This window comes from Pempheris klunzingeri, chromosome 18, assembly GCF_042242105.1.
Source record: "Pempheris klunzingeri isolate RE-2024b chromosome 18, fPemKlu1.hap1, whole genome shotgun sequence".
NCBI classification, from domain to species: domain Eukaryota; kingdom Metazoa; phylum Chordata; class Actinopteri; order Acropomatiformes; family Pempheridae; genus Pempheris; species Pempheris klunzingeri.
Genome location: NC_092029.1, coordinates 2,041,282 through 2,053,963, shown reverse-complemented (window position 1 = coordinate 2,053,963; position 12,682 = coordinate 2,041,282). Strand labels below are relative to the sequence as shown.

The following is a 12,682-nucleotide window of genomic DNA, read 5'->3' as shown; positions in this document are numbered from 1 at the left end:
AGGTCTATAGTGTGTGTGTGCTAGTTAGTCAGTGTGTCAGTGTGTAGTGGAGGTCTATAGTGTGTGTGTGTGCTAGTTAGTCAGTGTGTCAGTGTGTAGTGGAGGTCTATAGTGTGTGTGTGTGTAGTGGAGGTCTATAGTGTGTCAGTGTGTAGTGGAGGTCTATAGTGTGCTACAGACGCAGCGTTTAGAGAGCAGAGTTGTTCTCTTTGTTTTCAGGTGAGCTGCACAGAATCAGCGTTTGCTACGGTTCGGGAAAAGGAGACGACGACACCTTCACCTTCTCTGATGACCAGAGCTCCGCTCAGGTAATTCACCCCTCCCTCGTCTGTCCGCTCATTAGGAGACGATTTAACCCAAAATACAAGATGAAGAAGTTGTTGTCACGAGCTGTGAATGTGACTGTTTGTTCCTCCAGGACGACGGCAGCGAGGACGGGACTCTGGGCGAAGACGCTCTCAGCTCCGACGCCTCGTCTTTGGCCTCCAGACAAAACCTCTGCAGACAGTAAGATGATGCACCTCTGCCCTCCCACCTGCAGGCGGCGCTGCTGCTCCTTCAGAGGGAGCTGAGGACCGTTTATGTAGTTAAAACAGACATAACAACCATAAACTACGGTTAATTCAGCAGAGAGAAACAGATAATAATTTAAATTATACATTTTAAAAATAAAAAATAAAAAATATTACTTTTTCTAAACTGCCTTAACCTAAATCGATGGTTAATTCAGCAGAAAGAAACAGAAAATAACTTCAATTGTCATAGTCATTTTAAGTGTGGCGTTATAGCAAATAAAAGGGATATTACGTGACTTTTAGAGGATTCAACGACCTTTAATCAGGGCGGCTACAGGTCCTTGAAGAGTATTAAAATGTCTTAAATTCACATTTACTGATAAAAGTATTAAATAGTCTTAAATTGTGTTTGGGAAGGTCTTAAATATTTACTTACTGAATGAATAACATGGTCTAAAATGCAACAGATGTGATATCGGACTGATTAAATATCATAAAGGACTTTTTCTTCTTCACACTAAGAACCGTATTTATTTAAATCAACCAGTCATTTTACCGTATTTACATTTTCCTACATTTGAACTGACTCTTTTCACATTTGATTTTTTATTTTTATTGCAAAATTGGCTTTAAATTTAATTAAACTGAGGCACAAGGAGCACTTAAAAGGTCTGAACTTGACTAGCTGACATGATTATTATGATTATCATTATTAGTGTTGTAAAGGTGTAGGTGTCTGTGCCTTTTTAGCTTTGCAGTGTCTCTGGTGTGTTATTAGCTTTGACCAGTGTTTTGGTGCTTCCTGTTAACTAATAGTTAACTGCTGGTTAACTAATTAACTAACTAATGGTTGACTGTTGCCTCCTGTGTCTCCTTCAGGCCTTGTATCCTCATCATGGACTCCCTGCGAGGTCCGGCCAGGTCGACTGTGGTGAAAACTCTGAGAGAGTGAGTGTTATGGAGGATTTTACAGGTTTTATTCTTTAGATCAATCAATTCAGTTTTATTTACTCAGCAGCATTTCAACACATGAAATTCAAAGTGCTTTACAAGCAACTGACACATCACAGGAGGGTAAAGATGGATTTAACTATTAAAGATGAGTAGAGAATGTTTTTTGACTCTTTATCCTCTCGTTAATCATCTCAGGACCTCTCACATTTTTCATGTAAGTTCAAGGCACAGGAGGGTTGAGGGTCGGGGCTATTAAGGCACTTAAATGATAACCGCTCCAGTATTTTAAACTTTGGCCCTGTTTGTTCATATTTTGGCTTTCAAAGTGTATTAACCAGAAACAGCCGTTATATCGCTGTCTTCACACACACCAGACTCCATTGAGAAAAACAGTAATTTTACCTCACAGAACACAGGAGCTGCTGCCTCGATCAGTTAGTTTATTTGTGTTATTGTGTGACTTTGGTGTGTTAAAGGTTTAGTTCAGACCCAACACAATTTTTGTGTAACACACAGTAACACATACAGACTAAATGATTGAGGCAGCAGTAGACCGGCAACTTCTGTGTTCTGAGAGGTTAAATTCCTGTTTTTGTGAATGTAGTCTGGTGTGTTTGCAGAGAGCGATATAACCATTCTCGGCTCCCTGCTGAGATGATCTACTGGACTGTCAAATCTGAACACATGGACATAATAAACATATTAAGATTCAGTGTCACTTCCTCTTTCTGAGGATATTATCACTTCTGACGTTCATCGTGAAAAAAACAGCCATAAAACCATTTAGAAATCACAGGGGAAAAAATATGCTCCCTATGAATGCAGAACTTGCCTGAGAATTATGACGTTTTTAAGTTTTCTTCAGTGTTGCGGTGATCCAGTGACATCCGTCTGTCCGTCCAGGGGTCCGCTGCAAACAGGAGCTGCTAACGGCTAATTCGGCTCACTTTAGCGGTGCAATTTGCCAAAATGTAGCCAAAAACAATACACTGAATCAATGAATCAACTTATACTTCCTGTTTGAAGCATTATGGGAACTGTAGTTCTAAGACATGGAGCTCTCAAATAGAAGCGAGACGGACAAGAAGAAGAATAAAATCCGTGTTATACGATTTATTTATTTCTATTTGTTTATATTTATTTTGACATTAGTGAGTGTGCGCTTGTTTTAGGTACCTGGAGGTGGAGTGGGAGGTGCGTAAAGGGACTCAGCGGAGTTTCGGGAAGGATGTGATGAAGGGCTCCAGCCCACGTGTGCCTCAGCAGGATAACTTCAGCGACTGTGGAGTTTACATCCTGCAGTATGTGGAGAGCTTCTTCGAGGTGACAGCACGGACTTATAACACTCTAATCAAACAAACGCCCACTTTAAACCTTGATTTTGACTTTTTCTCTGATTTTTATTCACACAGTTTGTTGTTTTTACTACTTCCTCTTCCCTGTTGGTTGCACAGTAATGGTTCCTCTGTGACCTCTGTCAATTTTTATTCAAGTTAAAACAAACTCATGCATGTTTTATGGACTAAATGAGGAAGTGCAACTTTTAACTAGAGCTTTTGTGGAACTGGTGGTTTTTAATACATTTTAAGTGCTTTTGGTGCTGTCGTTGTGGTCAAAACATAAAGGATAACTTCAGGATTTTTAAATCTGACAGCATTATGGAAAGGATCCCTACAGAGAGAGACCTGGAAGATCCTTTTGGTTTAACCACAAACAGCCGTTATATCGCTCTCTGGTAACACACCAGACTCCATTCAGAAAAACAGTGATTTTACCTCACAGAACACAGGAGTTGCTGCCTAGATCACTTAATTTGTTTGTGTTATTGTGTGACTTTGAAGTTTTACGGGATAAGTCTGGATCCAACCCAATATTTGTATAACAAACTATAACACAAACAAACTAACTAATGGAGGGAGCAGCAGACCAGCAACTCGCATCTCCTGTGAGCTAAAATTGCTGTTTTTGTGAATGTAGTCTGGTGTGTGTGCAGAGAGCGATATAACGGCTGTTTGTGGTTAAACCAAAAGGATCTTCCAGGTCTCTCTCTGTAGTTTGGGGGTCTTTTTATAGGCTTTATTGATAATAAGAACACTATAGAATATCACCTTTATAATATTGGCCATTTGGGCTTCCATACCATCCTAACATTATGAAAAAATAAAAGCATCACTTAATCACGGCATGTTTTTATAATTCAGTTTTTATATTCTGTAACTTTTGTTGTTTCGGGGAGGAGCTTTTCCGTTTTTTCTATTTTCTATTACAGAAATTGAAAGATGTGTACGTGTGCTTTTAATTTAAAAATCAATCAATAAATTAACAGGTAAAAGTAGATTTTTAAAAATGAAACTCAGTTTTCTTTCTTTCTTTCTTTCCGCAGAATCCGATTCCCAGCTTCCACCTGCCGGTGAACCTGTCCGACTGGTTTCCTCAGCAGCGGATGAAGACGAAGCGCGAGGAGATCAAGGAGCTGATCCTGAAGATCCAAGAGCAACAGGAAGTGGAAAAGAAGGAGCCGGAGCCGGAGCCGGACGAGGCTCCGCACGGCTCTCCCGAAGAGCCCGAGATCGAAGAGACTTCTGGGTCGACGGGCCGGCCGCCAAACCTACCCATCAGCCCCTGAAACGACCCCACCCTCACCCTCCTCCTCCTCCTCCTCCTCCTCTCCCCCGTCACCCCCAGTGGAGGAGGGGGGCACAACCTGATTGTACGCTGCTGGTTTCACTTTGAACACGTCTGAAACGGTCCTTAACTCCCTCCATTAACCACAGACATCAAACACACCTTTAAATTTGTATTGAATAAACATGAAGTGTAAATATGCTGGAGTTTTTCCGCTGCCTTTGTAATTTACTGTTTTCTGACTCAGTCATGAAGTGGCCCATTAAGTTATGTTTTCATAGATGTTCTCCTCTCCAGGAGGATCTGTGCAGAAGATACTGTTGCGCTCTTGCATCGTTATTTTTTATGCTTTCTAGTTGTGTAGAAGAAGACAAACTATAAATGATGATGATGATGATAATAATAATAAAAACACACACACACATAGAGAAAGTTGCTGTTATTTGTGAGTTAACAATCCACCTGTCTGGAAACTGTTTTTCGGAGAGTTGACTTGCAGCTCATGAGTCACATGACCGTAGTTCAGTGCTTGTTGTGTCTCTTCGATGTGGAGTGGATGAAGTTTCAGCATTAAAAGCAAACCGAGATGCAAGAGCACTTCCTTTGCCGAAGCTTTTTATTTATTCGTGTGCCAACTGGGAGGTTTTTCAACAGAAACAAGACTTGTGTTTTCTCTGTGAATGTGTGTGGTCTTGTATTACCTGCTTGTGGGGACCCAAAGCCGGACAGCGCACTCTGTGTGTTGTGGGGACCATAGTGTGTTATGGGGACCGTTGTGGGGACCATAGTGTGTTATGGGGACCGTTGTGGGGACCATAGTGTGTTATGGGGACCGTTGTGGGGACCATAGTGTGTTGTGGGGACCGTTGTGGGGACCATAGTGTGTTGTGGGGACCATAGTGTGTTTTGGGGACATTTTATCCTTAAACTATCTCCTTTAGTCACAGTATACGTCTTATTAATGGGACGTCCCCACGAGGATCGAGTCACATGGTGTGTTTGTGTTCTCACATGGTGTCTTAGTGGGATCTCGCTCATGTTGTGGGGACCATAGTGTCTTGTGGGGACATTTTGCTGGGCCCCACTAGGAGAACATTTTTAATGTTCTATTCATTATTTACAATACTCAGTGTGTTAATTAGAAGTCCCCACTAGCTTACTGGTCACCGGTGAGTCGTATTAACTTGAACTGGGAATGTGTCTGAAACCTGAGATTAAAAAAAACCTCAATAATTAAATGAAATCGGGATAAACGAAGAATAAAATGTGAATGTGACGGCGATCAGAGCCGATAGTGGAGATTAGATCTGCTGTCTGGTGCTTCAACCAACAAAGTATCTTCATATTCACCTGCTAAAATATTTATCCAACCCTTAATCCCTGCGGTCTTTGTCACCTCTGCTAGCTGCGAAATATCATGTTATCTTGTATTTACCAGATATTCTTCCATATTTTCCAGTTCAGCAGAATGAATCACAAACTGCCAAGAGAATAATTATGAAACACCAGTGGAGCAATGTATTTTTATTTTTTTTACCACTGACAGGCTCAGAGTGTTATTCTAAGTGTGTGACAGCATCATGGAAAGGATCCCTACAGAGAGAGACCTGGAAGATCCTTTTGGTTTAACCACAAACAGCACACACACCAGACTCCATTCAGAAAAACAGGGATTTTACCTCACATAACTCAGGAGCCTGCTGGTCTACTGCTGCCTCAATTGGTTACTTTATTTGTGTCGTGTGTTAAACAAATAATGTGTTTGATCTGAACTGACCCTTTAAAACACCAAATTCACACAAAAACACAAACAAACTTACTGAACGAGGCAGCAGTGGACCAGCAACTCCTGTGTTCTATGAGGTAAAATTACCACTTTTGTCAATGGAGTCTGGTGATTTTGAAGAAGTCAATATACTGGCTGTCTCTGGTTAAACCAAATATAAAATCTACAATTACAAAACCTTTTGCACCAACTAATGACTTCAAACCCCCAAAAATACCAAAGTTACCCTTTAAAAGGATAAACTGTGAATGCAGACGGGTGCTGTTTCTGAAAGGCTGGTTGGTCTCAGGCGGCTTGTTATGAAATGCTGCTCTCAGCTTTCAGTCTGGTGTTGAGTGACTTATTGTTCAGGCAGAGACGACTCACCTGGTGTCCCGTTACCTGCCGCTGAAACATTCATGACTCTTAAATTGTGTTTTGTCGTCCCGCTTACGAGCTCGTTCAGGGAATCCTGACAATATTCAAATATTAAATATAAATTAGCTTCTTTAAGTAACGAACTACGACGTGTTTAATCGATGTCACTGATTTCTGTGAGGCGCAAAACTCGAACTTGACTTGACAAACTTGACAAAGTGATGTCAACTCAAGGTCCACTTACTCCTTTTCAGCGCTTTCGATCACATCTCATTGTCTTCATTGTAATGAATGGACTTTGCTTTGTTGTCACGGAAACGGTTTAAAGGTTTTCTGATTTTTTTTTTTGACGGTTTAAAGATTTTTTTTCCGAGACGCTCTGGACGATGCCGGCGAACTTTGCCTGCTGAGGAAGACAGTGCAGTGTGATTGAAAGCCCCAGAACAGCTGCTAAATGGAGCTTTGGCCACTTTCGATCTCAACGTCGAAGCCGACGTGGACGAGAAGTTCTTAAAGTGCTCAGAAACGTAAAAACACCTCCACCTCCATGACAGCTGGGTAAACAGCACCTGTTGAAGATCATGAGATATGAGTGAAAGCTCCGGAAACAAGCTTCTACACGGATCTTGTTACAGCATGTTTTTGATCTATTTTTTTAGCAGTTAACAACATTTGTCATTATTTGACCCTCTTTTCATAAAATGTCACTAAAAAGTGAATATTAGATTATTAGAAATCATTTTTGACCCTTTTAATTCTGTAATTTAAAAGTTCGTCTGCGTCCTCGCTGCTGCTTCTTCTTCTTCTGGTGACGTCATTTGTTGGAGGACCTTCTTCTTCTTCATGTCCCTAAAATGTCATAATTATTTAAAGAAATGATAATTATAGAAAAATGTTACTAAATTAAGACACAAAACATTGATTCAAAACAATTCTGATGTAGAAATGTGAAGAACATCTTGAGTTATATCCATTAAACCAGTTTACTGTGGTGGCTGGTTAACTAGTTAACTGGTTAACGCCGGTTATGAAACCAAAGCATTAACTAGAGACCATCAATGTTGGTTTGATGTTCAGTGTGAGCGGCTCTGAGCGCAGCAGCAGATTAGAGACACCAGGTAATCCCCGACCTGCCTCCAGGTATTATTGAGGTCACATGACCGGGCCGCTGCAAGTACTACTACTAGTACTATTACTGAGGTCACATGACCGGGCCGCTGCAAGTACTACTACTAGTACTAGTACTATTACTGAGGTCACATGACCGGGCCGCTGCAAGTACTAGTACTAGTACTAGTACTGAGGTCACATGACCGGGCCGCTGCAAGTACTACTACTACTACTAGTACTATTACTGAGGTCACATGACCGGGCCGCTGCAAGTACTACTACTACTACTAGTACTATTACTGAGGTCACATGACCGGGCCGCTGCAAGTACTACTACTACTACTAGTACTATTACTGAGGTCACATGACCGGGCCGCTGCAAGTACTACTACTACTACTAGTACTATTACTGAGGTCACATGACAGAGAATGGTCTCTCCTAGTCTCCTGGTCTCCTGGTCTCCTACTCTCCTGGTCTCCTACTCTCCTGGTTTCTTGGTCTCCTGGTCTACTACTTTCCAGGTCTCCAGGTCTCCTACTCTCCAGGTCTCGTATTCTCCTGGTTTCCAGGTCTCCAGGTCTCCTACTCTCCAGGTCTCGTACTCTCCTGGTTTCCAGGTCTCCAGGTCTCCTACTCTCCTGGTCTCGTACTCTCCTGGTCTCGTACTCTCCTGGTCTCGTACTCTCCTGGTTTCCAGGTCTCCAGGTCTCCTACTCTCCTGGTCTCGTACTCTCCAGGTCTCGTACTCTCCAGGTCTCCTACTCTCCTGGTCTCCTAGTCTCCTGGTCTCCTAGTCTCCAGGTCTCCTACTCTCCTGGTCTCCAGGTCTCCAGGTCTCCTGGTCTGCAGGTGCAGGTCTGCGCCCCCTGCAGGCAGTCTGACGCAGCCGGGGACTATTTATCCAGCTCGTGACGTCACACGGCCAGTTTCCCAGGATTGCTGCGGGAGTCGGAGGCTGCGGGGCGGGGAGAGTGTGGCCCAGGCTGCCGGAGCGGACACCGATCATCTGGAGACACCCGGCCCGGCGGGCTGCGTTAGGGACGTGCGCTTCTCTCTCCGGGACCTTTAATTCTTAAAACACCATTAGCTGCTAAAGAAACAAGCTGCGGGAGTCTGCGGGAGTTCACCGACCGACGAGGTAGGCAACACCCGGCAGCCGTGTGCGTGCACCGGGCAGAATTTATCGCAGTAAGACGGAGATGTTAGCTAGCTGACGGGCTACTTAACCAGGGAGGCTGTGTGCACGCAGCGAAGCTTTCCCAGGAGGAAAACCGTGAGCACGCAGCTGAGAGCCTCCATCGTTTCTGTATCCGCCGCCAGAAAGCTCATGTTTTTATCAACATACGTCGTGCTTGGATTTGTCTAGCTTTGTTGAGGGGAGTCGACGCCAGACTTCCTTCAAAAATTTGCCGATTTAAAGTTTTTTATAATTATCAAGAGGGGCGTGTTCATAATAATACATCATCCTTATATATTTTGAAGTATTAGGAAACACTCTTAAATTCGGCATGTAAAGAATCCACCGTGCCTCCTTTTATTTGAGCAGGACTTCAACTTTTTCAACACTCTCACCGGCGCTGCCATTAGCACCAAAGGGTGTATTCTGGTGGAAGAGCATAACCGGCAAACAATATTCAAAAGTTGGATTATTTAAAAATGGCGATGCTTGGTGGATCACATGCATGCCGAATTAAAGAGAATTGAATCCCGGATCAGAAAAAGTGATGACTCATTGTTCTTAGCATAATTATGTGGCTGGTGAGCAACGGGATTCCGAAATTGCCATGTTTTTTCAATGAGGTTCGGCTCGGCGTGAGAATGTGACTAGACAGCCGGAGCGGGGGCAACATATCGGGACGAGCAATTTAGCACGAGCCTCACTGCACTAGAGGAGAGCTGAAAAAGGAGGACAGAGCCTGGCAGCAGCAGCGAGGAGGGTTCACTGGTGCGTTCATGACATGAGGGGCTGTGTTGTTGTACAGCAGCAGCACCAATATGTCAGATCTCACAATATGAGCACGGCTGCGGCCTGCACACACACACACACACACACACACACACACACACACACACACACACAGAGTCACTGCTGCTGCTGAGCCTGGGAAGAAGAATCAATGGACATGCTTTGCATAAGAAGAAAAGCTGAGGGTGGAGGGTTTGGCCATTGTGATGTTACTGATAAAAGATCATCCTCAGAAGTCTGCATGCAGAGAACAAGCTCGGCCACTGCTGTGGTTTTTTTTTAGTCGCTTTGCACGATTATATAAGAGCTCTCAGTGCTTATTGTGTTTGTCCTGAGCTTGTTTTTTAGGCTGGAGCTGCTCTGAAACCACCATTACCATCATTTCATTCCCCTAAAGTCACACACAGTCTGTCTGAATTGCTCCTAAAGCACATCATGCTGTCTTGTCTCTTGGTTTTCACGGCCGTGCATGCAGCATCACTTCCCACGGTGCTACGGATGTTGTAGTCTTGTCTGCCGGGGTGGAGGCCTCTCCAGCAGCTAACTCCTGATTCCAGCGGGGACTTTGACTCGTCTTTTATGGCTCTGCTGGCACTACTCTGAGATCAGGGATATTCAGCACCTTCCCAGATCAAAGTCCTCTCCTCAATCGCTGCATGCTTACTGGATTATTTAGATGATACAGAGGTTCCCTGGGACGCCGTTACACTGTGGTATTACAGTCTAGAGGACTCGAATCAGACTAAGAAGTCTGCACACGCTCGCTTTCACGCTTGGCGTCCCGAGCAGTGGCTCATGTCCAAGTGTCTTATTCAGGATAAGCTGTTTATGTGCATCTTCATCCACTTAAAACATCCTTGTGGACACGAGAACGCTGCAGATTTGGGAAATTAGACAACTTCCAGTAGATGTTAATGTCCCCCAGGGTGCTCTTATTGTGGTTAAAATGAATGGTCATGCTAGGTGTGTGTGTGTTGGTGTTTATTTCCTCGTGTGGGATCGCTGAGGAGGAAGCAGCTGGAGGTGGGAGAGGGAAACCCTGACAAGGAATTCCTGGAATATCCAGGAAGTGTTTTCTGGATGTGACAGTCGGGAAATGTGGTTGATTCTTTGAGGAAGTTGGAGTATTTCAGGTTTATGTTTTTATGAATGGCACAGATGGACTATAGATATATGACATGGCATTTTCATGGTGATTCAGAAGCTAACTGCTAACATGCTAGCTGACGGCTCAGGATCCTTTCCCGGTTCGGCTGGGTACCTTGGAAACTTTAATGGCACCAATACAAAGTATTGACAAAAATGCCTCGTCATTTGGTACCAAATTCTTAAATCTAAACGTCGTCCATGAGCCAATAAACATGCAGGATGCTTTTACCAAGATCCAATCATGCAGGTGTTTGGCTGTCCTGCACTAGCCGGACGGTGGGTGGTGTTCCTCGTTTGCAGGTTACCACTGGGAACGCCACTGCAAGAACGTGGTGTCCATCCTTAAGGTTGAGCTGCTAATCCTGTTAGCTATGTAAGCTATGTAAGCACTATTAGCTCTGTTAGCTCTGTGGGCTCTATTAGCACTATTAGCTCTGTTATCTGTGTTAGCTCTATAAATCTGTTAGCTCTGTTGGAACTGTTAGCTCTGTTAGCTCTTTTAGTACTACTAGCCCTTTTAGCTCTGTTAGCACTGTTAACTCAGGTAGCTCTGTTATAACTGTTAGCACTATTAGCTCTGTCAACTCAGTTAGAACTGCTAGCTCTGTAAACTTTGTTAGCTCTGTTGGAACTGTTAGCACTATTAGCCCTGTTAGCTCTTTTAGCACCATTAGCTCAGTTGGATCTGTTAGCACTGTTAGCTCTGTTAGCTCAGTTGGAACTGTTAGCTCTGTTAGCTCAGTTGGAACTGTTGGCACTGTTAGCTCAGTTGGAACTGTTGGCACTGTTAGCTCAGTTGGAACTGTTAGCTCTGTTAGCTCAGTTAGAACTGTTGGCACTGTTAGCTCAGTTAGAACTGTTAGCTCTGTTAGCTCAGTTAGAACTGTTGGCACTGTTAGCTCAGTTAGAACTGTTGGCACTGTTAGCTCAGTTGGAACTGTTAGCTCTGTTAGCTCAGTTGGAACTGTTAGCTCTGTTAGCTTTTTCATCATGCTCAGTAGGGGCATGTATATAAAAACACATCACATTAGGAGACACTCTTAAATTCGGCTGATGAAGAATCCACCGAGCCTCCTTTTATTTAAACAGAGCTTCAACATCTTACACACCAAAGAGTGTGTTCCGGTGAAGCAACATGAGGGGAAATAAGTGACAAACGGTGTTTTAAAAGTTGGATTGTTTAAAAATGGCGGCGCTTTGTGGATCACACGCTCGCCGAATTAAAGAGAACTGAACCCCGGATCAGAAAAAGTGATGAGTCATTGTTTGTGGCGTACGTACGTGGCTGATTAGCAACCAGATCCCAGATTGTGACGTTTTTTGAATGTGGTTTGGCTCAGCTCAGGTATTCAGGTGTGGTAGACCTGTGTTTGATCGTAGGTTGACCTTGGCTAACGCTAACCTCACTTTCTCCTCCCTGGTGATGATGGAGCAGGAGGGTTCACGTGTATCTTGTTCCCGATGGAGATGCACTAATGGAGGTGCTAATGGAGCGGTGTTGGGACCTCCCTCCTCGTCAGCCTTTGTAATTAGGGGAATGTGAGCCGAATTAGTCACGCCACGCCGAGCAGTGTCGACTTACATGCCGGCCGCCTCGCTCCGGGGGGTTTGTCTGCTTTCTGAGATCCCTCAAACTTCCTGGAAGGAGTTGTTTTGGTTTACAAGTGCAGCGAGGCTTGTAAACAGGAGTCACTTCAGTCCGTTCACAAGTGAAATCAGCCGCTGTGCCACTTTAACTCCACCTGATGAAGCGTCACTGTCGGTTTATGTTCGTTAGAAGATAGAAAAATGTTCAAATCACATCTGGATGTCACATGTCAACAACATCTGTCTCTTAATACCCATAAACCCTTGCTTCACTTCCTGCAGTTGGGTCGTTCTCACTTTAAATGACGAACCAAACTTTGTTCCAAAGAGTTCAAGTGGCTTTAAAGTTGGCGTTAACTTTAATCAGGTGGTCGAACGGGAAGAAAATTGATGAATGATAGTTTTTATATTGATTTAATCTTTTTTTCTTTCTGGTTAAAGCTTTAAAAATGTCAAGATTAGTTTACTCTTATGACTCATGTTGTCCTAGAAGTGGTTCTAACGATAAAACCTCATTTTATCTCATTAATCTCAGAATATTAATGCTTTAAAAAATATCTTAATACTTTGTTTTCTTGTAAAGTTACAACTTTAATCTCAGAATATATAAACGTTTCTGTCACGTACATTTA

General features: G+C 43.4%; 2 protein-coding genes across 5 annotated transcripts in view; both read left to right on the top strand.

The window, feature by feature from the left end:
• The window catches only part of senp6a (SUMO specific peptidase 6a), a 33,623-nt gene extending 29,097 nt beyond the window's left edge, over window positions 1-4,526 (top strand). For both annotated transcript variants that reach the window (XM_070849370.1, XM_070849371.1), the window contains 5 exons: window positions 220-308; window positions 419-507; window positions 1,395-1,463; window positions 2,642-2,792; window positions 3,853-4,526. In XM_070849370.1, the coding sequence (XP_070705471.1) occupies window positions 220-308; window positions 419-507; window positions 1,395-1,463; window positions 2,642-2,792; window positions 3,853-4,095 (641 nt within the window). In that variant the 3' untranslated portion in view covers window positions 4,096-4,526. The remainder of the gene's footprint in view (window positions 1-219; window positions 309-418; window positions 508-1,394; window positions 1,464-2,641; window positions 2,793-3,852) is intronic.
• A 3,930-nt stretch (window positions 4,527-8,456) lies between these two features.
• The window catches only part of myo6a (myosin VIa), a 132,397-nt gene continuing 128,171 nt past the window's right edge, over window positions 8,457-12,682 (top strand). For all 3 annotated transcript variants that reach the window (XM_070849046.1, XM_070849045.1, XM_070849047.1), the window contains exon 1: window positions 8,457-8,486. The gene's annotated coding sequence lies outside the window, so the exon portion shown is untranslated. The remainder of the gene's footprint in view (window positions 8,487-12,682) is intronic.